General features: G+C 42.0%; 2 protein-coding genes and 1 long non-coding RNA gene across 3 annotated transcripts; 1 reads left to right on the plus strand and 2 right to left on the minus strand.

Annotated features, from left to right (window-relative positions):
* Window positions 1-272: 272 nt before the first annotated feature.
* On the plus strand, window positions 273-14,292 carry LOC146520557 (uncharacterized). The gene is made up of 4 exons (XM_085157743.1): window positions 273-909; window positions 2,211-2,330; window positions 12,540-12,829; window positions 12,939-14,292. The coding sequence occupies exons 1-4, from the start codon at window positions 862-864 to the stop codon at window positions 13,123-13,125; spliced, it is 645 nt and encodes a 214-aa protein (XP_085013869.1). The 5' UTR covers window positions 273-861; the 3' UTR covers window positions 13,126-14,292.
* LOC146520558 (uncharacterized) lies at window positions 9,070-12,555 on the minus strand. Its single transcript, XR_014873826.1, has 2 exons — window positions 11,550-12,555; window positions 9,070-11,483 (listed from the first exon to the last, which is right to left on the minus strand). It is a non-coding gene; the product is annotated as an uncharacterized LOC146520558 (long non-coding RNA).
* Window positions 14,293-18,099: 3,807 nt separating the features above from the next.
* LOC146520559 (uncharacterized) lies at window positions 18,100-19,624 on the minus strand. The gene is made up of 5 exons (XM_085157617.1): window positions 19,572-19,624; window positions 19,269-19,415; window positions 19,020-19,173; window positions 18,574-18,863; window positions 18,100-18,464 (listed from the first exon to the last, which is right to left on the minus strand). Exons 1-5 carry the CDS (start codon window positions 19,622-19,624, stop codon window positions 18,278-18,280), a joined length of 831 nt encoding a protein of 276 aa, XP_085013743.1. The 3' UTR covers window positions 18,100-18,277.
* Window positions 19,625-24,554: the final 4,930 nt, after the last annotated feature.

Consider the following 24,554-nt stretch of genomic DNA (forward strand, 5'->3'; position numbering starts at 1 on the left):
ATTGTCCCTTTTTGTTTTATTTAAAATCTTCTTTCAGATGTAACTGTTTTCTGTTTTGAAGACCGCAACAAAACGAATGTCAAAAACTGACCACAGGGTGATATATCAAACTAAAACGTCTTAAATCCATTTCTGAGGCTGGGACAGACAGTGCGTTGCCTTTGGATTCATGAGCATGAGCCAACAAAAATGTCACCAGAGACTAAGGCACTGCAAACTGACAGAGCATAACAGAGATTTTTATACAGACACCTTCTGGAAAGAAGTTATTACTGCAACAGATCTCTATAGCGATTGACTTTGGAGCTGTACATAGCTGGTTCCACGGTAAAACGGTGACACCTATTGGTGAAAGTGGGTAGTGCAGCGGGTTCGGTACAGTGAGTAGAAAGAGAGAATTTGCTACTCTCCGGGCCATTTATAAAATAAGCACAACTTATGAAATCCAGTAGTTTTCAAATACAATGAGCTGCTGTGATATGATGTGGCAAATAAAACCACTTTTGCGCTGTTTTGACGTATTTTCATATGATCATACGCACCACTTTGATGGAATAATTATGTGGATGCCTAAATATTAATAAAGCCGCCATAACTGAGGTTGAACTGAGGGAAAAACTCACTAAAAACAATTATTACAGTGATTTTTAATAGTAGGTACAAAAATGCGTGATTTAACATGACAGGTTGCGTGGTTGCTATGCGTCTCCAGGTTCTATTTGCATTGCATCTTTTGGTATAGTTCAGACACTTTTCACTCAACGTGTTGTGCAAAGCTACAAGGGATTTCTGCAAATTTCTGCAAAAGTAAGACAACTTTCTGCTCAAGACTTCTTGCAGCCTTACAAGTGTCCAACTCCCATGTCACGGAGGAAAGCGACCCAGCAACCATCATCCATCATGGAAAATGTGAGCTTTTATGACCATTTTCAATAAGTTTTGAATATTTACTCAGAAAGAGTTCACTTTGCAACAGGGCAACGTGAAAATATAGACGACATAAATGTGGATAAAAAGCATTAAAAACTCCCATTTAGGCCTGTGCACGTGGGAGTTATACTTGCATGTTAGACTGTTGCACTGTAGCTTTAAACGGGTAAACTGTGCATAACGTCATTTAAACTAGCATGTTACCTATAATAATGTTTTCTTTAGTGTGTATTAAATGATCTTGTGGCAGACATGTCACCAAAGTTTGCAGCTGGGATAAAAATGTTCAGTTTTTGCTAATAAGTAGAGTATCCTACATCTCAAATTAACTCAAGTGCATAATGATCACCAGGCCTGTTTCTAGCTTTTTTGGGGGGTGTGGGGGTGGGCTGTGCATGTTCCTGATTGGGGGCCTTTATTTTGTATTTAAAACTAAAATCGGAGAATAAAAACAGTAAACACTGAGACTTTATTCACTGTAGAAAAGCTAATCCCCAAAATGTTTATTTACAAATTTGCAAGCAATGTTCTGCAGCATCATCTGAATTCTCAAATGTATACACACTCTCACATGTTTACAGGAGCCACATGTAACTGTGATCATCTTTAAAATACTCAAAGCTTCTGCTTTTGGGCTTTTTTAACTAAAGTTTTAATCTCCTTCTTCATTGTGGCTTATGCTACAATTATTAACCTGACAAGACAGTCACCTCTGGGTAGAGGTCCCTCATTACACCACAGCCTAATGATGATCTTGAACTCATTACCCCCCACACACAAGGCAGGGCTCTCCTATTATTGCAGCTTGCTTTTCTTTATATCCTACATGTCATTTTAAACCATATAAGTGCCACACGTGACCAAGCTTAGCCAGTTACAAAGGTATTTTGTGCGTCTGCATTGTTCAAAAACGGCAATAAGTAGCAATGATTATAACAGAAATTAGAGTTTAATACGACATGGACTTTGGTGTTTGTTTAGCTTATGCAAATTATTATTTGACATGTCATTTGGGGGTATGCAGCAGTGAAGCTCTAACACCACGAGCCCATAAGTTGACACGTCTTTTATTACACTGACCTTGATGCATTGTCCTGGTTTTAGTTCTCATGATTTTATGTGAACATGTTGGATATTTTTTGTCGTTACAATCACTGTGGACAAGTTATTCAACCATGCAAGTGGTTTAAGTAGTTTATGAAAGGGTTTGTTATTTTTTAAATGTTTCATGAACTACTAACTGATGTCTGCATTACTGTCATTTTTGTGTATACCTGCAGCTTACTGTGCCCGATCACCTCAAAGACCATAATTCTTGTAAGAGAAACACTGCATGCCAGGCCCGTGATGCAAAGAAACCCAGAGCCTGCAGGAAACAACCGTGCTGCAGCAAGGACCAGGTTGGATGTGTAAAATTTCAGGAACAGAATCATTTGAAGGTTTTGGAGTTTGGACTTCATTGTGGTTCATCAAATTTTGATTTTTGTCTTGTTTGAAAAAAATGAGATCGCTATTAACTACTGACATTCCCTTGTGTGCTTCTGACCTTTCCCTAGGTTATTAATTCAACCCAGAGACCCCGGCGCCGTGACAGAACAGTCAGCCCCGGAAAAGGAAGCGAAGCCCAGCATCCAGTTCTTCCCGACCTCCAAGGACCTCAGTGCCTCCCTCTGCAATCTCACATGATGACCTGCCAGTGGCAAAAAAATTCAACCATGCAAGTGGTTTAAGTCGTTTATGGACATATGAAAGGGTTTGTTATTTTTTAAATGTTTCATGAACTACTAACTGATGTCTGCATTACTGTCATTTTTGTGTATACCTGCAGCTTACTGTGCCCGATCACCTCAAAGACCATAATTATTGTAAGAGAAACACTGCATGCCAGGCCCGTGATGCGAAGAAACCCAGAGCCTGCAGGAAACAACCGTGCTGCAGCAATGTTACGGATTCAAATATTGAGGATGGATACAGGAGGAAAACCCAAAATAACCACACTGGTCGGCCGGGTCAAGTCAAACGATGATTTAATGAACACACGCGTGGGAGATGGACACCATACAGCAGACAGCATCAGATCTCAAAATGGTGGAGCCTTGATCAAACTCTTATAGCCTCTAGTGGCCCCCACCTAATCATAAAAGCCTAAACATTCACATTCTTTCTCACACAGCGCCTAAGCTACGACCTTGGCTCCCTGTTTATCTGCTCCTGATGAGATGGGGCAGTATGCTCTGTTCTCTTCTAATCAGACAAATAAGGTGATGACTTTCTGTGAACAATATTTCTTATAACTCAGCAGTATAATGCATCATAAAACAATATCATCCATTCACAATAAATCAGCAGTCTAATGTAATGCAAATCAGTTTACCAAATGTAATAGTTATCACCTTCTTCTAATTCAGGAGCATAATGCAAACTAAAACTACATAATAATTCACATTCTTTAATTAGGGGTCTAACATGACATAAAGTAATATCATAATCCGACAATTCCCCCTGATGAGCTCTTTAGACTTAAAGAGCTCACTTACACCCTGCAATCCAGTGTTGCCGGGTTCATTTCTCCTTACTCCTCAGGCCCTTTGTCCCCCTGTTGGGTGAACCATATGCGAGATGACCTCTGTGTTTGCGCAGTTCAGATGCAAGAAAAACTTTTATTACAACAACAACAGTAGGTACAGATGATACTCCCATCACTCCCCAGTTCTCCCACAGCTTTATTTCGGTGCTACCTTATACCCTCCAAACGTACTCAGACTAGAACCTCTGTCCGAGGAGCTTTTAACCTTTATTTTATTGCTGTAGGCACCAGTGTCTTCCAGTCGGGTGATCCTCTGCTCTTGTTTCCTTCAACCTCAGGGGTTAGACAACCCTTCAGTCGTTGCACAGATCAGGGGATTATTCTGCCCCGATTTCAAACAATGATCTGTGTATTCTGGGATCACAGCTGTGTTCCCCAGGGAAAAGGAACAGAAAGGTGTTCTCCTTATGACCAACAGCCTCTCGAACGTCGTTGGTGTGGTGTTCCTGGATTTCCGTCAACCCCTTCATGATTATTGCTGTGTTTATGGGATCCATCCTTTTGAGGTGACTAACTGGAGCCCAAAATGCCATGACACTTGAACCCAGTTGATGTTTCCGCAGTCACCGTATCTGTCTCTGCTGCCAAGGATCCTCGTATATCTGTGACCTCGTCTGGTGTCTGTTCCTTTCCCTGTAAGAGACAGAAAACCAAAACACCTCTCTTCCCAGCTCTAACAATCTAATGTTGCTGTCTACTGATTTTTTGGTGATTCAGAATTTGTTTAAAATATTCAGAATGTCCCAAGGACTTATCCTAATTTAGTGTATGTGTGTGTAAGCGTGTTTGCATTTAGCCTGCTGCACTCAAGGCATTTCCTACACTTTATCAGTCCGGACTATCGCCGAACGAAGACCGAGTGCCAACTCATTATAAGCACATTTGCAAGATATGTATAAAAATGATTAAAACCACTCATTCTAATAAAAGACATAAACAAATTAGCCATTTCTAATTCTAACATGTGTCCATTCAATGAAGCTAGAAAATTAAAAGAAAAGGTTAGTGACCTCATATCTCAAAAAGTATCAGACTTTCTCCTATCCAGTGTCGTTGCTCCAGTCTTGTTATCCTGTGTTAGGGAATGAAATCAATTTAATTGTCATGTTAGATCTGTTCAACTCCTGGCTCCGCCCAGAGCCTGCGTCTTCACAATCGTCTACAAACAAAACCTGTATTATTATGAACTTCACTTCAACATAAACTTGTTGACTACTTTTGACACCGGTAGATAGAAGATTAACATGAGGTTATAACAATCACTGTAATACAAATATTAATGTAATGTCAATAGCTTCAATAAATGTTCAATGCAATGCTTGTTATATGATTCTGATGTAACAATAATGCTGATGCTAAAATAACAGTAAAACACCCTTTTTATCCCTTACTAACCACAGCAGGGGCATCTATGTTTTAATTCAGCCATGAAGCTCACCTGATTCATCACTGAGCCCCACCGGCACTGGCATTTGACAGGGTGGTGCTGCATATTCTTCCTTTAATGTCACTATTTTCAATCTGTTAATTAGAGTGCTTAAACATGAAGTAGACTACGTCCACAACAAGTCAATACAGCTGTAAATGTGGCCAATTATCTACTATTACCAATCAATAACAAAAAATAGCTTTTATTTTATGCATGCTTTTAGTCAACCACTCACCCACAGGATCTCCAATCCCAGAAAATTCCTTCTCCTCATTTAATGAGTCTGTCCTCCTTCCATGCCCTGGTAACTGGTCCATCCAGAGCCATATCATCTTGAAATATACATACAACAAGCCAAACCACACCTTGGTCACACCAACCCTTTTCCGCCCTGAAGATGTCCAACGCCATCTTAGTCTGGACTGTCAAAGGTGACTTTAACGCTGACTGTTCCGACAATCCATTTTATAACATTTCCTGGTCAGATTAGCCAATCCCTGCACACTGGAATAAACATAATCAACATGATCAACATTTTTCCTGCGTGTTTTCCACCGTCTTATTGATTCCAACGCTCCATCCTTATGTGGTTTGCTACATTATGTTTATCTAAAACTCCACTCTGTCTCTAAATGTTTGAAGAATTTTTCATGTTTGGGGTCAAGTTTTAAGAATTTGACCATACGTGAAATTAATGATGTTATCACCCCCATCGGGGCTTACCTTTCCCACTTCTGATGATATTCCTCCCTATTCTTTGCAAGTACCCAATTTGGTGGCGAGAAACTGTTGGTGTGGTCAAGTGGGCGCTGTAAAAACAAAAGCTCAGGACAGAACAGTTATCAGTCATGTACTTCATACAAAATTAGCATATATTGAATTTCATATTGATCCTCTGAGTGTAATGGTACATTTTAATTTGAATTTATCAAAGCTAAACACAATAATTTTTCTTCATTTTGCTCTTGTTCTTGTGCAGCACCACATCTCAGCACATGCCCCTGTCGGTTCTATCTTACTTTTCTAAATTATTGACTATTTCAATGGAGAACCTAAATGACGTGGACCAGTGTTTGTCATTCCATATCTCTATTTTGAATGTGACAAGTCTATCATTCCCCTGTTATTCATAGACACCAATAGAGGTTTTTTTTGCTTTTTTCTCTACCAAAATTAATTGGCTTTTTTTTTACAGTGGCCTGCTATGGTTAATAACAACATGTTCAGTCATGAGTGAAATCAAAGCTTCTCTTGACTTTAGCATTTAACATTCCCAACAATATAATGTGATGCATTAATCGAAACACAACTAATAAAACACAATTTATTAGAACTGCAGACTTAACCAAAGGGTTAAGTCTGCAGTTCACACTCATGTGAAGCTACCGCCTCCCCCCTTAGTCTCTGTCCTCCTTCTACTCCTGCAAAAACAAAACAAAGCAAGACAAAACATCCACCCTTCTTTTACAGGCTGGGTGAATTGTTTGTGGACATGTACTAATCCTAAAGTCGGTACCGTTTTTTGTCTCAGTATCAAGTCAGTTAAAACTTTTAGTCGTCAGTCCATCACAGTCCAGTCACATGCATACATTCACACACATTCATACCAGATATTGCTGATAATGGAGTCTCACACGCAACCTATTCGAGCCTCCATCACCAGCAAGATGACGTCATCATTTTAAAGGAAAACAGTTCCTTGTTTTTTGGACTGGATTGACTCGCTGCAATCCTTTTAGGCTCAGGACTTCTCATGTGATCAATGTCCCATATAAGTGAATTTCTCCAGAGCCCATTATAATCATGGAGAAAAATACTTTGCAACTGTTTTCAGTAAGAATATTTTATAGCGCTTTAAAATTCAATCTCTCAGGCCTGGATTAAAGAGCTGATTTGTTAAATCAGGAACTCACAAAATACCAAAATATCACCACCGGTGGATCACTCCTCTCAGATGTTCTTATTTCAGTGCACTGTAACAAAAGCAAAGACAAACGTAACCAATAAAATACTCATATAATAACAAATACTGGGGCCCGTTAGAAACATGTCCAAGCATAAAACCATCTTTCTCTCTCTTAGAGAAAGAAAACAATCCAAACCTCACTGATAAAATCAACCTAGTGTTAAGCAAAACCCAAAATCAACCAAAACTTCACCAGAAAGTTTTTCTCCGTCCCGGGACAATATTGTGTAGGAATACAGGTACCGTAACTTCTTTTGCACTGACAAAAACGTGTTGGACTTATTTGATTCAATAGTGGACACTAGTTGCACACAAATGTTTTGCTTTGGTAGAAACTTAAACAACTGAGTTAAATCAACACAACCTTTTCATATTCAGTAAACCTATGCATTTTGAGTTCATATTACACAATTAAGACATGTTCAGATGGAGTAAGTTAAGCTCCTGGAATATTTTAATTCTTCACAATTCTGTCATTTTATTTCAACACTATTCAATAACTTTTATCTAAATTCTACTTGGTTCCTTAAATACTACATGTTGTCTTCATATTGCATACGGTTCAACAAAGTCTAAATTCTGGTTACCATAAAAATTGAATGGGTCTACAACAACTACCATCCTCCTATCTTTATCCTGATTGCAGGAGGGCTGGGAAATAACCCTGGAGTGATAGGTTACGAGGCAGGGTGCACCCCGAACAGGTCACCAGTCTGTCACATAGAAACAAACAACCATTTACACTTACATTCACAGATAATTTAGAGTCATCAATTAACCTAGCTCTAAGAGCTGCATGTCTTTTCACTGTGGCAGGAAACCAGAATACCCAGAGAGAAACCACTGCAAACTAACCAGACTGTGGACTTGCACCCAGGACCTTCTTACTGTGGAGCAACAGCACTCACCAGCATGCCAACAATGTAGGAAATACAGGGAAGCTATTATTTCCTGTTGAATTTTGTACAGATCTTTAAAGCCTGAGGCAATTGTGTTAAATACACGTGGGATGCTTACGTAAATCCAAGGGCTGGCCCCCTTTTCTTCTTTTTATTTTTTAGTGTGTTCCTCCTTAAATTAAATCTCAATCACAAAAATGTGGCACTCCGAAATAAGGCTCACACCGTTAATTCATCCTTTTCACTCTGTACCACTGCTCCTTATCAGGCTGTGTGAAGCACAGTAAACAATTCAGTCGAGGCCTTGAGCCATAAACAGACATCACTCACAGACATTGTTTTCATAACCAAACTGCTTTAGACCCTGTCCCCTAAATCTACACAAATGCCCTCTGGGTGACATGAAATGCATTTAACCAATTAACCATCAATGGCTTCTTGTTGTTGTAACAAATTCTGTATTTGGACGTTTGTGTGCAACATTTTGCGTATCAGCATAGCATTTGTTAGTAAAGCATTCTTCATTGCATCAGCGTGTGTGTATCACTCTTCATTGCACAAACATGTATATGTGTGTGTGGATCACTTCTCCGTGAATTGAATCAGCATTTCGATTTGTGTGTGTGTGTGTGTCATTTCTCAGTCAATCAACGAGTGGATATGTGTTCATATGTGTGTTTCTCTTGATTCTGAATCAGTGTATGTAGATGTGTGTGTTTGTGTTCATCACTTTCCTGTTCCGGTGTTCTGGGTAAACCATGGCCTGAAGCTTGCTCTGGGGTCCTGCTCTCCTCCTTTTCAGTCCGTTTGGGTCCATTGGTGCTGCTGCCCAAAGTTCTCTCCATACTGGTTCTGGCCCCAATTGAGGCAGTCCTTTTCTCCAGTGTCCTGCATCTTCTCCTTGTCCAGCTCCTCCTTAACTTGACCCTTTTTGCTTCTGTAGGTCCTTCAGGGTTTGCTCCTGTGTTGGAGCTTCTCATCAGGTTTGGCAACCTCCTGCTCCAGCAAGCTCCGGCCTGATTTAAAGTCCTGTATCTGGGACTCCAAGCCTGACTGATGGGTTCGATTAGCAGCCAGCTCCTCCTGAGCCATGCTCAGTTTCTGCTCTGATGCCTTGAGCTCTTACTGAGGACAGAAACCTCAGAGTCTTTCCGTACACGTCAGATTGAAGTTTATTGATGTTTTCCTTGCTTTGTTCCACGGCCTTCTGCAGCTCTGCTGTTCGGCTCTTCTCAGAGGTCAGCTCCTGACCGAGCCCCGACACCTGTGCCTTCAGCTTATGTTCTTCTGCTGCTTTTGTCCAATCTGAGGTGCCTTCTGACCTCAGTTACTCCTCGTGTCTCTGGCACGCCCTTTTTGCTGCCTGGTCATCCGTGTTGGTCCGTCACTGTCCTGCACAGGTTTAATGCAGTGTTGTTAAGGTCAGCATTTTTTGCTCGGCCTCACTTTTCATCCGGGCTTAATAGGCGTCTCGTCACAGCTCTGTCAGCTGAAGCTGTTGGGAAATCTCCCCCGTGTAGTGAAACGGGCCTTGGATTTAACGTTCTCCGTCTCCGCTGCATGAGATCGCTTTCCTGCAGCACTGTTGACATTCTCAGGTTGTTGTTGTGAGTCCAGCTACTGTAGCATTTGGTCAGGGTCACATCAAAGATGGTAGAGGGGAGAGCAGGAGTCCAGGTCAGCCTCGGCTTTCCGGGCCGACAAAGCAGCCTGTAATTAAACATAAAGAGAAAAAACAAAAACAAAACAAAAACAGACGAACAGGAAAATGATGTTGTTTTGGCTGTGTTATTCAGAGAGGGGCCAGGCCCTGTGTCAGCCTTCTCCCCCCCTTTTTTTGTTTTTTCTCACTATATAATCAACTCATAACCCACCAAATTGACAGGACAACACAGGTACACGTTAAAATTCTTAAGATCATGTTTAATAATTCAAAAAGGAATTTTATTTCATTCAGTAATCACTTGTATTAATCAGAGGAAAACATGTCACAATTTGACTCTTTTAACCACTAAATTTGTTGTTTCATCACTGGTTTGTGATTTACCAGTGTGTGTCTTTTTGAAGTCAAGTTGTTGTCCTGCAACCCAGAGAGTTTATTTGTTAGTAGTGGATAGACTTTATCATTTAACATCAGGTGTATGTTAAGCTTTGCTGCTTTAAGCTTGCTGGAAAATCTTCACGTGTTCATGAATGTAAGCTGTTTCTTCATTGCGTGTGTGTGCGTTTGTGGGTGGGTTATTTTAACTTTTTCTCAAACAAGGCATTTCTCTAATTGTGTGTGTTTTTAATTTTGTTTCCCAAATTTTGATTTCCCACCTTAAATAACAGCATTCCATGTCTTCAGCCAGGAATTAGAGCTTGCTTGTGAGATTCAGGGACACATGGTGCCAAAAACAATTCAGTGAAAAACTTGCCTGAAAATTTCCAGTGATGGTAACCGATAACTGGAGGAGAAGATGTCCTTTAAGCTTCTTTTTCGGGTGGGGACAAAGTGAGAGGTCAAACTGTAAAATTTTGAGCCAGAGCTTGGCCTGTGTGTCGTGCCAATTTTATTAATCTATCCTTTTGCTGCTGTACTCAGGTCTCCTGGTTGAGAGAAATCCACCTGTATTAAGAGACTAAAACATTAATTTACTATTTTTCTTACAACGTCCATTTAGTTCATCTACCTAGATTTTACTCTCTCTCTTGGTGCATAGTTCACACAGTCAGGCAGTTGCCTTTTATGGGCATGCAAGTTTCCGGTCACTTACCCCCAGCAGCTGCGAAGCCGTCTCTCCCATATCAAAACTCAGCCAAACATTAAACATTCACCGTAGTCATTCAAAACTTTATTTGTAATATTATAATCAGCAAAATCAGCGTTTTAATTACAGGCATGTATCATTGTTTGCAAATCATACTTATAAAACTCAATAACACGCTAAACAGGAAGTCCTCTGTGGGCTTCACAGCAGCCACCTCATTTGCATGTTCACACACTATCTAAAAATAGCTCGCAGCGCTGCAGCGCACTGTCGTCACACACAGCCTCGTTTCACACTCAACTCTCTATCTTATTTTACAAAGACGTCTTATATTTACAATCACTCTCAGGCCTGAAAGTTTTAGCGCCTACACAATTTTGACAAATTTAAGATAACGGGTCCAACCGAAAAAAGTTCAACTTTTTTTGTAATCAATTAACCAGTATCAGACTCTAACTGTATCTGGCCTCATCTCTAAAATCCCTAACTCAATTTACAGTGTCCAAAAAAGCGCAGATACCGTTCAACACGGTAAGTGGTGCAACCACTAGTTATTCTGGAGTGCCCCAAGCTCCACAGTGACCAACTGACTATCCCTCAAAGAGGACAAGGCCTAGGCGTCCCTGGCCTTGGCAAGCGTTACCTCTGAGCACTGCGCCTCCTAGTGGACTCTAACCACCGTTCTAACAAAATTTATAATACTTTTAAACAACAGACAACACCCAAAAACAAGAGTATGACTGATGCAGATGCAACGTTATGGACATTGGAGACTCTCACTCGCAAAATGACCAACACAGATGCAATCTTTAGACTAATGGAGACTCTAACTCACAAAATGACCAATTCCCTATCCAACTACCTGAGACTCTAACTCAGTATTATTTTCCTTTACCTTGGGACTCTAACCCAGTATTATTACCTTTACCTTGGGACTCTAACCCAGTATTATTACCTTTACCTTGGGACTCTAACCCAATATTATTACTTATAAGCTTACTTCAAGTTTCAACACTCATGAGATTTTTTCCTCAAAATCAAAACAGACACTCACCGGCAACTTTTACTGAATAGACATTTAATTTCATCGTCCAATTCAGCACACTTCGGATAAAATCAACAGGCCTGTGCCTACCTCTTTTATAAAGGCCTGTCCACTCAGTTCGATTGCCGGATAATGTCTGCCCGTCTGACCACCTCGGACCGTCCAAGCCTCCAAAACCTCCATCCCAATACCACAGGATGAGCCCCCAAAACTGTTACGGATTCAAATATTGAGGATGGATACAGGAGGAAAACCCAAAATAACCACACTGGTCGGCCGGGTCAAGTCAAACGATGATTTAATGAACACACGTGTGGGAGATGGACACCATACAGCAGACAGCATCAGATCTCAAAATGGTGGAGCCTTGATCAAACTCTTATAGCCTCTAGTGGCCCCCACCTAATCATAAAAGCCTAAACATTCACATTCTTTCTCACACAGCGCCTAAGCTACGACCTTGGCTCCCTGTTTATCTGCTCCTGATGAGATGGGGCAGTATGCTCTGTTCTCTTCTAATCAGACAAATAAGGTGATGACTTTCTGTGAACAATATTTCTTATAACTCAGCAGTATAATGCATCATAAAACAATATCATCCATTCACAATAAATCAGCAGTCTAATGTAATGCAAATCAATTTACCAAATGTAATAGTTATCACCTTCTTCTAATTCAGGAGCATAATGCAAACTAAAACTACATAATAATTCACATTCTTTAATTAGGGGTCTAACATGACATAAAGTAATATCATAATCCGACAGCAAGGACCAGGTTGGATGTGTAAAGTTTCAGGAACAGAATCATTTGAGGGTTTTGGAGTTTGAACTTCATTGTGGTTCATCAAATTTAGATTTTTGTCTTGTTTGAAAAAAATGAGATCGCTATTAACTACTGACATTCCCTTGTGTGCTTCTGACCTTTCCCCAGGTTATTAATTCAACCCAGAGACCCCGGCGCCGTGACAGAACAGTCAGTCAGCCCCGGAAAAGGAAGCGAAGCCCAGCATCCAGTTTTTCCCAACCTCCAAGGACCTCAGTGCCTCCCTCTGCAATCTCACATGATGACCTGCCAGTGGCAAAAAAATTGCCCCCCAGACCCGAGCCATGCAGTACCGACCACCAGCCAACCAGCTCCGCTGACAGCCCTTTAAAAATCCACAACCTCTCAGTGGAAGATTATCAGCGAGTCTACCATGAGGTGGTAGATAGCATGCTGATGTACGTTTGTCTCCAAATGTCCTGTCACTTTTTAAAATCGCCAGCTCTAAAATGGTTACAGTATGGTTTTTGACCACATGCATCATTTTGATTGAATTTCTTCTTGCAGGTCCAAGAATGGCCGCAAACGTCCCTACAGTCTAGAGCTGGGGAGAAGCATTAAGAAAAAACTGTGGGAGAGACTGAATCGTCCTATGGTGGAGACATCAACTAACGAGGACGGACTTGAAGAAATTGACATGGTGTATGGGCAAAAAGTCAAAATCCCACAATATGATTTTGACATTTCGAGTTAGCCAAATCCTCAACATCCACCGAGCAAAAGAGCAAAGGAGAAGTGAATGTAGAGCAACAGGACTAGGGATGGGTATCGTTTAGGTTTTATCCGATACCGGTGCCAAACCGGTACTTTTGAAACGGTGCCGGTGCTTAAACGGTGCTCAAACCGGTGCTTAAAGAATGGAAAACACAAAAGTGGTCCAAAAACCTCTCATGTTCAGCTGTTTTTTTGTAAAAAGATAACAATGTTAGCCTTTTCTGCAGCTATGGGGCATATATGGTATCATTCTTGGCTGGAAGCAGTGCTTAAACAATGGAAAAAAACACAAACTTTGTCCAAAAACCTCTCATGTTTAACTGTTTTCCACTTTTTCTTTGGTCATTTTAGCCTTTTTGGCCAGGGTGAAGGGAGTATCTGCCATCAAACAAGAAGACAGCTGCATGTAGCTATGATGATGTTTGCTAGTTCACCTTACATGCATTAATGTAATAACGTGGTTAGCCTACTCAACGTAAATTACACACGAACAACATTAAGCTACTCACGCAGAGAAGAACGGCTGCTGCTGCCATCATCATCCGTCATCATTTCTGCTACACTGGCAGGGCTAGGGGCCAGGACTCTCCTCTTCTCTTTTGCTGTGAAGTACAGCCAGACTTTTGACCGCTTCGCCTTGGACATTTTTAATCTGTAGCTCTGCTCTAAAAGAACGTACGTACCTGGACCCGCCTACTATTCTCGGAAACTTAAAATGATTGGCTAGAATCTAAAGTGTATCATTCCATACCAGTTGGTGGCGGTAATGCACCTTTCAGTTGTTTGCCAACCGCCAATACAAATGTAAGGAAGAAGAAAGTGTATCACAGCTCAGGAAAAAAAGCACCGAAATGTGCGCTGCTTTTCGGTCTGGTTACTACCGTTTATGTCAGAACCGGTGCCATCATGGCACCGGATACCGGTACCCATCCCTAAGCAGGACTGCTACAAAACTGTGAAACACACAAATCAACTGTAGATAAAAGCACTGTAAATATATGACAAATGTTTCTGTAAATAGTTCACATGTGACTTTGATGATTAAAATGTAATTTCTGCACAAGTTTGTGTTTCTGTGTATTATAGATATATTCCACTGTGTGTTTGGACAACTGTTTAAGGTCACTGCTGAGAAAATGCACTGCACAGTACTACAAAAACATCACAGCTTTTTAAAGGACTGTGATTTTTTTTGTAACTTCTGCAGCCCTCCAGGCCAGACCTCGTTTGAAAACGACATTTTTAATGTCAGTGACACTTTTTACCTGAATAAATGAAAGCTGAATGAAAATCACATCTGATGAAAGGAAGTTTCTTTTTGGATCAAAATGAATCGATCTCATTCATGAGAGAAATGTTTGACAGATTATGTGACAGCAAGTCATTTACATCTGTTACCATCAATTATTTTTTGGCAAATACCAGAAATCACTTTGGCAAACGATCACTTTTTGGCACAACACTGGGCACCGGTCATTAGAGAACATGAATGATTATTGAATATTTAGTATGCAAACAGAATGACATAAATCTCTAGCATTCTGCACTTTATTCAACGAAGTTAAGTAATGTGTTGTCTTTAAAAAGACAAAGGTGTGAGTGAATTAAAGTTGGATGTTATGTTTTGTTCACAGTGCCTGAATATATATCATGGTCAAGAAGGACTTCAAATAAGCCATTTTGAGTCAGATAAACACTCGGTTCGCAGCCGAGTGTGAAGCAGCGGGAATGAGGATCAGCACCTCCAAATCTGAGGCCATGGTTCTCAGCCGGAAAAGGGTGGAGTGCCCACTCCGGGTCGGGGATGAGTTCCTGCCCCAAGTGGAGGAAATCAAGTATCTTGGGGTCTTGTTCGCGAGTGATGGGAGAAGGGAGCCGGAGATCGACAGACGGATTGGGGCTGCAGCTGCAGTAATGCAGACGCTGCACCGGTCCGTCGTCTTGAAGAGGGAGCTTAGTGTAAAAGCGAAGCTCTCAATTTACCGGTCGATCTACGTCCCTACCCTCACCTATGGCCACGAGCTGTGGGTAGTGATCGAAAGAACGAGATCGCGGATACAAGCGGTAGAAATGAGCTTCCTCCGAAGGGTGGCTGGCCTCTCCCTTATAGGGTGAGAAGTTCAGCCATCCGGGAGGGGCTCAGAGTAGAGCCGCTGCTGCTCCACATCGAAAGGAGCAAGCTGAGGTGGTTCGGGCATCTGACAAGGATGCCCCCTGGTAGTGATGGGTCGTTCGCGAACGAAATGGCTCTTAGAGCCGACTCCTTGAAGTGAACGACGCGAGCCGGCTCCTTATTGGGAGCCGTGAGGTTTGTTTTTTTTTCTTTCTCTCACCCTCTCTCTCGCCCTTTTTTCCGCTAAACTCCGCATGCGCGGCCTGTACTTTGATTCAGAAATCATGCAGGCCCATATGACAGAGAATATGCATCTTCTTTTTGTTTTAATATTTTAATTTATATTTAATTGTGTTGTGGTTTGCAGTGTTTTGTGTTGTTTCACGTTAAATTTGTTTAAAAGGAAAAAGCTGAAAATTTAAATAGTTAAAAGTAGGGATGGGTACCGGTATCCGGTGCCATGATGGCACCGGTTCTGACATAAACGGTAGTTTATGTCAGAACCGGTTTTTTCTGAGATGTCATACACTTTGAATTCTAGCCAATCATTTTACGTTTCCGAGGATAGTAGGCGGGCCCAGGTACGTACATACTTTTAGAGCAGAGCTACAGATTAAAAATGCCCAAGACGAAGCGGTCAAAAGTCTGGCTGTACTTCACAGCAAAATATGCAAACTCACCAGCCTGCAACAAGTGCTTTAAGGTGATACTGTGATACTGTCAAAGGAGGTAACACCTCAAATCCGATGAAACACCTGGCGACGCATAGCGGGTTTTTTTTTAAAGCAGAAAAATGCGCCGTATTTGATAGCTTGCTGCGAGACCTCACACCGTGCACATCTACTGCGGGTGTGGTGGTGACGGATGATGATGGCAGCAGCAGCCGTTCTTCTCTGCGTGAGTAGCTTAATGTTGTTCGTGTGCAATTTACGTTGAGTAGGCTAACCACGTTATTACATTAATGCATGTAAGGTGAACTAGCAAACACTGTCGTAGTTACATGCAGCTGTCTTCTTGTTTGATGGCAGATACTCCCTTCACCCTGGCCAAAAAGGCTAAAATGACCAAAGAAAAAGTGGAAAACAGTTAAACATGAGAGGTTTTTGGACAAAGTTTGTTTTTTCCATTGTTTAAGCACTGCTTCCAGCCAAGAGTGATATCATATATGCCCTATAGCTGCAGAAAAGGCTAACATTGTTATCTTTTTACAATAAAAACAGCTGAACATGAGAGGTTTTTGGACCAATTTTGTGTTCTCCATTCTTTAAGCACCGGTTTGAGCACCGTTTAAGCACCGGCACCGTTTCAAAAGTACCAGTTTGGCACCGGTATCGGATAAAACCTAAACGATACCCATCCCTAGTTAAAAGTTTAAAATGTAAATAGTTGTTTTTTGTATTATATGATTTATTTATTACATTTTATGTGGAGTGAATAAATAAAGTATATTTATGGTGGACGATCGTGGCTCAAGAGTTGGGAGTTCGCCTTGTAATCGGAAGGTTGCCAGTTCGAGCCCCGGCTCGGACAGTCTCGGTCGTTGTGTCCTTGGGCAAGACACTTCACCTACCGCCTACTGGTGTTGGCCAGAAGGGCCGATGGCGCAATATGGCAGCCTCGCTTCTGTCAGTCTGCCCCAAGGCAGCTGTGGCTACAACTGTAGCTTGCCTCCACCAGTGTGTGAATGTGAGAGTGAATGGGTGGATGACTGGACGTGTAAAGCGCTTTGGGGTCCCTAGGCGGGACTAGTAAAAGCGCTATACAAATACAGGCCATTTACCATTACCATTTACCTTAAAGACAAAACACGTACAAACTCCAAAACACGTAAAAACTCAGAAGCACGTACAAAAGACAACAGAAGTGCTCCAGGATGCTAGGGCGCAGTGTTGAGCTTTTGTTACCTAGTGGCTACACAAGCCAGGAAGTATCAACAACCGGATTTGGTGTGTGGTAGTAACAGGTAAATGAACTTTTTTTTTTAATTATTTGAATAAATATGAGTGCTTGTCTATAAATACACAAACAATACACACATGTTTTCAATTGTGTTCAGTAAACGCTAGAAATGTGTTTTGGCGTTTGTACGTGTTTTTTGGAGTTTGTATATGCTTTAGAGTTTGTACGTGATTTGTCTCTAGGGGCCATATATAAACATATATAAATAAAACCACTTTTTTTACATTAGTAATTCCTTTTCTGCATAATTTTATATTATTGTTAATGATTAAATAATTAAACAAACAAAACAACCTGAAGAGCCGGTTTGGAGCCGAAAGAGCCGGCTCTTTTTAGTGAGCCGAGCCGAAAGAGCCGGATCTCTAAAAAGAGCCGGAAATCCCATCACTACCCCCTGGGCGCCTCCTGGGTGAGGTGTTCCAGGCAGGTCCCAACGGGAGGAGGAGGGAGGATCCAGGACACGCTGGAGAGATTATCTCTCGGCTGGCCTGGGAACGCCTTGGTGTTCCCCCGGATAAGCTGGAGGAGGTGGCTGGGGAGAGGGAGGTCTGGGCCTCTTTGCTTAGGCTGCTGCCCCCGTGACCCGGCCTCGGATAAAGCGGATGAAGATGGATGGATCTTTCAAAATAAAAGTCCTATGAAGGTTTACAGTTTTCATCATGTGATCCAAAAATCTGTGTTCTGATTATGGTTTATGCGTTTTTAAAATCAGTCAGGCAGTCATAAAATAGTTTGAAGAGACAATTAATGAATGGAAATGCAGATGTCATCCTGCATCATATTTTTGTAGTACTGTGCAGTGCATTTTCTCAGCAGTGACCTTAAACAGTTGTCCAAACACACAGTGGAATATATCTATAATACACAGAAACACAAACTTGTGCAGAAATTACATTTTAATCATCAAAGTCACATGTGAACTATTTACAGAAACATTTGTCATATATTTACAGTGCTTTTATCTACAGTTGATTTGTGTGTTTCACAGTTTTGTAGCAGTCCTGCTGCTCTACATTCACTTCTCCTTTGCTCTTTTGCTCGGTGGATGTTGAGGATTTGGCTAACTCGAAATGTCAAAATCATATTGTGGGATTTTGACTTTTTGCCCATACACCATGTCAATTTCTTCAAGTCCGTCCTCGTTAGTTGATGTCTCCACCATAGGACGATTCAGTCTCTCCCACAGTTTTTTCTTAATGCTTCTCCCCAGCTCTAGACTGTAGGGACATTTGCGGCCATTCTTGGACCTGCAAGAAGAAATTCAATCAAAATGATGCATGTGGTCAAAAACCATACTGTAACCATTTTAGAGCTGGTCATTTTAAAAAGTGACAGGACATTTGGAGACAAACGTACATCAGCATGCTATCTACCACCTCATGGTAGACTCGCTGATAATCTTCCACTGAGAGGTTGTGGATTTTTAAAGGGCTGTCAGCGGAGCTGGTTGGCTGGTGGTCGGTACTGCATGGCTCGGGTCTGGGGGGCAATTTTTTTGCCACTGGCAGGTCATCATGTGAGATTGCAGAGGGAGGCACTGAGGTCCTTGGAGGTCGGGAAAAACTGGATGCTGGGCTTCGCTTCCTTTTCCGGGGCTGACTGACTGTTCTGTCACGGCGCCGGGGTCTCTGGGTTGAATTAATAACCTGGGGAAAGGTCAGAAGCACACAAGGGAATGTCAGTAGTTAATAGCGATCTCATTTTTTTCAAACAAGACAAAAATCTAAATTTGATGAACCACAATGAAGTTCAAACTCCAAAACCCTCAAATGATTCTGTTTCTGAAACTTTACACATCCAACCTGGTCCTTGCTGCAGCACGGTTGTTTCCTGCAGGCTCTGGGTTTCTTCGCATCACGGGCCTGGCATGCAGTGTTTCTCTTACAATAATTATGGTCTTTGAGGTGATCGGGCACAGTAAGCTGCAGGTATACACAAAAATGACAGTAATGCAGACATCAGTTAGTAGTTCATGAAACATTTAAAAAATAACAAACCCTTTCATATGTCCATAAACGACTTAAACCACTTGCATCGTTGAATTTTTTTGCCACTGGCAGGTCATCATGTGAGATTGCAGAGGGAGGCACTGAGGTCCTTGGAGGTCGGGAAGAACTGGATGCTGGGCTTCGCTTCCTTTTCCGGGGCTGACTGACTGTTCTGTCACGGCGCCGGGGTCTCTGGGTTGAATTAATAACCTAGGGAAAGGTCAGAAGCACACAAGGGAATGTCAGTAGTTAATAGCGACCTCATTTTTTTCAAACAAGACAAAAATCAAAATTTGATGAACCACAATGAAGTCCAAACTCCAAAACCCTCAAATGATTCTGTTCCTGAAATTTTACACATCCAACCTGGTCCTTGCTGCAGCACGGTTGTTTCCTGCAGGCTCTGGGTTTCTTTGCATCACGGGCCTGGCATGCAGTGTTTCTCTTACAAGAATTATGGTCTTTGAGGTGATCGGGCACAGTAAGCTGCAGGTATACACAAAAATGACAGTAATGCAGACATCAGTTAGTAGTTCATGAAACATTTAAAAAATAACAAACCCTTTCATATGTCCATAAACTACTTAAACCACTTGCATGGTTGAATAACTTGTCCACAGTGATTGTAACGACAAAAAATATCCAACATGTTCACATAAAATCATGAGAACTAAAACCAGGACAATGCATCAAGGTCAGTGTAATAAAAGACGTGTCAACTTATGGGCTTGTGGTGTTAGAGCTTCACTGCTGCATACCCCCAAATGACATGTCAAATAATAATTTGCACAAGCTAAACAAACACCAAAGTCCATGTCGTATTAAACTCTAATTTCTGTTATAATCATTGCTACTTATTGCCGTTTTTGAACAATGCAGACGCACAAAATACCTTTGTAACTGGCTAAGCTTGGTCACGTGTGGCACTTATATGGTTTAAAATGACATGTAGGATATAAAGAAAAGCAAGCTGCAATAATAGGAGAGCCCTGCCTTGTGTGTGGGGGGTAATGAGTTCAAGATCATCATTAGGCTGTGGTGTAATGAGGGACCTCTACCCAGAGGTGACTGTCTTGTCAGGTTAATAATTGTAGCATAAGCCACAATGAAGAAGGAGATTAAAACTTTAGTTAAAAAAGCCCAAAAGCAGAAGCTTTTGAGTATTTTAAAGATGATCACAGTTACATGTGGCTCCTGTAAACATGTGAGAGTGTGTATACATTTGAGAATTCAGATGATGCTGCAGAACATTGCTTGCAAATTTGTAAATAAACATTTTGGGGAGTAGTAATATACTTGCACTTTTTTTGCGCGTTCAGGTGTGCTCGGCGCATGCGCGTTCAGGTGTGAAAAACACACCCTCTGGGCGGTAACGACTCCTCCTAGTGGGATGGCTTAGGTTATGTAGGTATAAAAGTGATCCTTTCACATTCTAAGAGCATCACCGCCACGGCCTAAGGAGCACAGACACATCGCGCTAAGGACCCCACCGACTCATCGACCTAAGGAGCACAGAATACCATCTGTATCAACCATGACACCCAGCCAGGACATCGCCCATGCCACAGCCGCTCTAGGTATGTCTACAGGAGTATGCAGCCGGGGTCCTCGACGTAAAAAGCAACGCTGTGAAAATGCCGTAGATGGGACTGTATTTAAGTTAGAATATCGCGGCGCTGAAGGGTATGTGTATACCATTAAATATACCGAAGGGACAGTTGTGCTTAGTGTAGATTGTGGTGAGGGATTGTTTTGGGGGGAACCCCAAAGCATCTCTACCAAAAACTGGAAGCTCTTCCGCACCGTAGTGTGTGCGGACCTGGACAATGTAGGCTTCCCAGAGGTGCTGTATGTTTCCCAGTGGAACAGTGCATCAGGCCCTGAGCTTTACAGGGTTGAGGCTGATCGTTTCAATCGCAACCCTGAAGACTTTATTTTTCTCAGTGTATGTGATGACAGGGATAGTCTTATTGCTTCCAGAGGGCTTGAAAACTGGAGGTTAAATCCTTACCCTCTAAACCTCGAAGAGCGCACAAGATGGTTTAAGGACTTGTTTTTTATACAGTGGTGCGACTGGAGAGGTTTGTCGCGTCTGTTTAGCCAGATTGACGACGCGATCAAGAGGGACAGACTCAACACTGCGTACGAGAGTATTAGAAAACGCCTTGTTTTTGACGATCTGGCGAGTTGTCCGAAGACTGGTTTGCCTGCTACCCTGTGCAAACCTAAAATCATAAGACCTTCCGACAACTAAACAATAAACTGGTAGGTTTAATGTGCGTGTGTGTGTGTGGGGTTGCGTGTGTATCTATGTGACAAATTAAGAGCTTGTGGTTTTCATTTTACAGAGCATGACACGCCTTCGTGGGACCTGTCAGAGTCACCATCAATAGGGCTGCTAATCCCGACCCCCCAGACTCCACCACCCTCACCAGCATGCTCGCAGGACCCCCTCATATCAGACCTGTGGGAGGAAACTGTAATCGACATCAAACTCGCAACTCTCCACCTGTTGATGTTGGCGCTGAATGAGTTTCTACAAGAGACATGTTACGGATGCCAAACAGGCCACCCCAGTCAGGTGCAACACAGCTGCTTGCAGGAATTGTCTGAGTATTTCTTCGACACCTACTATGACGATGTGATGATAAGGCTCAAGACTGACCGATTCATCCCAGCCATCCGGCTGTTTGTACGCTCATACACCGCAGATGGGACTGGAACACAAATCCGCAGAGTTGTAGAACACATCATGTGTGAACTGAGATCAGAGCGACATATAGTATGCGCCATTAATGACAACATTGTGAACCTGCTAGAAGCAAGCACCTGCGCCCGCCGTGTTAAACCAGCCATGCTCCGCATGATTGGAAACTACTGGGCTGGGAGACACCTGGTTTAATGTGTGCTGTTCAAGTATCCATTGTCTGTGATTGTGTCTGTGTGAAAATTAAATAAAAAGACGTGTTAACACCAACTTCTTAGTCATTTGTGGTTTGCACAGTCATGGAAAGCACATTGCATAAAATATATCATGATCCAGCCCATCCTGCGGGGTTGGCCAGTTTAAATAAGCTACGTATAGCGGCAGGGGAGGCATCAGGCGTAACACCTCCAATATCTCAGGTCAAACATTATTTAGAACAAGACGACACTTACACACTCCATAAACCTGTGAGGATCCATTTCCCCAGAAATAGAGTATTGGTGACAGGGGTCGACAAACAGTTTCAAGCCGATCTGGTTGACATGTGTGAATATGTGGCAGATAATGATAATGTGAGATATCTGCTAACATGTATAGATGTATTCTCAAAATACGCATGGGTTAGATGCCTAACAAACAAGACAGCGAATGTTGTATCAGCTGCTTTTGAGGATATACTTAGTGAGGGTAGGATCCCTGTGAAACTACAAACAGATGAAGGCAAAGAGTTTTATAATACAACCTTTAAACAGCTAATGAAGCGATATAATATCAAGCATTTCTCAACAGCTAGCGAGGTTAAATGCAGTATTGTCGAGAGATTCAATCGTAGCTTCAAGGGTAGAATGTGGAAGTACTTAACATCAGCCAACTCCCGGAGATATGTAGATGTCATACCAGATCTCACACAAGCATATAACAATGCTTATCACAGATCTATCCAAATGGCTCCGGCAGAGGTGAATAAGGATAATGAGAAGTCGGTCTTTAACGCGCTGTACAAAACGAGGCCTCAGAGGGAACTGTGCTTTAAATTTAATATTGGCGACACTGTACGAATATCAAAACTGAGAGGAAAGTTTCGAAAAGGATACGAGCAGACCTACACCGATGAGATTTTCACAGTCAAGGAACGTATAGGGAGACAGCCCCCAGTGTACAGACTAGCGGATCTAGCAGGAGAGGTATTGAAAGGGTCATTTTATGAGCCTGAGATACAACGTGTGGTTGTTGATGAAAACAAAACATTTAAAATTGAAAACATATTGGCTAGAAAAAAAGTGGGTCGGAAAAAGCATGTGCTAGTGAAATGGCTAGGATGGCCCGACAGCTTTAATTCGTGGATTCCAGAAAAAGACATCGTTGAGGCGTAATTAACTCAGATGACGCAGCTCTACACACATTCATTCAACACTGAGCATAGACTGAGAAAGCATGAATAAAAAGAACAACAACAATGCAGGCTTCTATGTAAGCCTCTTCTCGAATGCTTCGGCGCATGTTTACCCGGGTAATAAGATATCTAATTTTAGAACAAAGCTAGCAAAACCTATTGTTTTGGATCAGCCGTATGAGGTTGCTGTTATAGAGATACAGTACCCACGCATATGGATGTCTTTTCCACAATCAGATTCGCAAGTGGAAATTCATGACCCAGTCAAAGATGGAACCATCGCCGTAACCATGATCGAACTGTCTGTGGGCCATTATGCATCTGTGGAACAGATAATAAAAGAATTTAATTTTAAATGTCAGCAGTACCAAACCACTGGAGACCTTAAAATGCAATACAACACAGTTACTAACCATGCCTGTGTTATGGGACCTAGGGGGACTATTCTCACATTTAGAGGGAGACTGGCGGAAATCCTAGGATTCAAAACAGGAGAGCCGTTTGTACTTCATTATAAAAACACATATGCCCCGCACCCCGCAGACATATACGGGGGAAAATATAACATCTTTATTTATGCAGATATCGTTGATTACCAGCTTGTGGGTGACGCCCACGCGAGGCTATTAAGAGCTATAAATATCACGGACGATGACCGCCGTTTGCCTATTCTACAATTTGACAGCCCACACTACACACCTGTGTCAAAGACATTGATCGACGACATAGAAATTGATTTGAAAGACGATCGAAATCAACACATACCCTTTTTATACGGCAAGGTGTTTGTCAAGTTACACTTCCGACCGATAACCCACCATTTTTGAAAAAAAAGGATGGCCGTCTACAACACTGATGACTCAAAATATGTAAAATACTACTTATCACAGGCTGGTGGAGAGCTCGGAGGGTATGTTGGGACCAGTACGCAATATGGGTCAGGGCTGGGTGGGTTGTTCCGCAGCTTGTTTAGATTTGCTGTACCACTGTTTAAAAAAGGAGTTAGCATAGTCAAACCACACCTAAAAACAGCCGCATCGGGCATAGTGTCTGATGTCATAACCAACATAACCAGACCCTCAACCACTAAGCAGGACGGTAGCGGATTGTATGTGTATACGCCCAGACCATCTAAGACCCCACCCCCAGGGCAGCCGTTGTCTAAAAAGCGTAAAACCACAAAACCTAGCAGGAGAGCTAGCAAACGGACACCGCCACGCAGAGTGAAAAGACCCAGAACCAGTCGTTC

This window comes from Neolamprologus multifasciatus, chromosome 4, assembly GCF_963576455.1.
Source record: "Neolamprologus multifasciatus chromosome 4, fNeoMul1.2, whole genome shotgun sequence".
Lineage (NCBI taxonomy): Eukaryota > Metazoa > Chordata > Actinopteri > Cichliformes > Cichlidae > Neolamprologus > Neolamprologus multifasciatus.

Bases quoted from the DNA above. Each gene is read 5' to 3' on its own strand.
- LOC146520557 (XM_085157743.1), top strand. From the start codon at position 862: ATGTCACGGAGGAAAGCGACCCAGCAACCATCATCCATCATGGAAAAT. The intron at 910-2,210 runs GTGAGCTTTTAT...GTATACCTGCAG, and splicing joins CATCATCCATCATGGAAAAT to CTTACTGTGCCCGATCACCT. The intron at 2,331-12,539 runs GTTGGATGTGTA...ACCTTTCCCCAG, and splicing joins CGTGCTGCAGCAAGGACCAG to GTTATTAATTCAACCCAGAG.
- LOC146520559 (XM_085157617.1), bottom strand. From the start codon at position 19,624: ATGCAAAGAAACCCAGAGCCTGCAGGAAACAACCGTGCTGCAGCAAGG. The intron at 19,416-19,571 runs GTTGGATGTGTA...ACCTTTCCCTAG, and splicing joins CGTGCTGCAGCAAGGACCAG to GTTATTAATTCAACCCAGAG. The intron at 18,864-19,019 runs GTTGGATGTGTA...ACCTTTCCCCAG, and splicing joins CGTGCTGCAGCAAGGACCAG to GTTATTAATTCAACCCAGAG.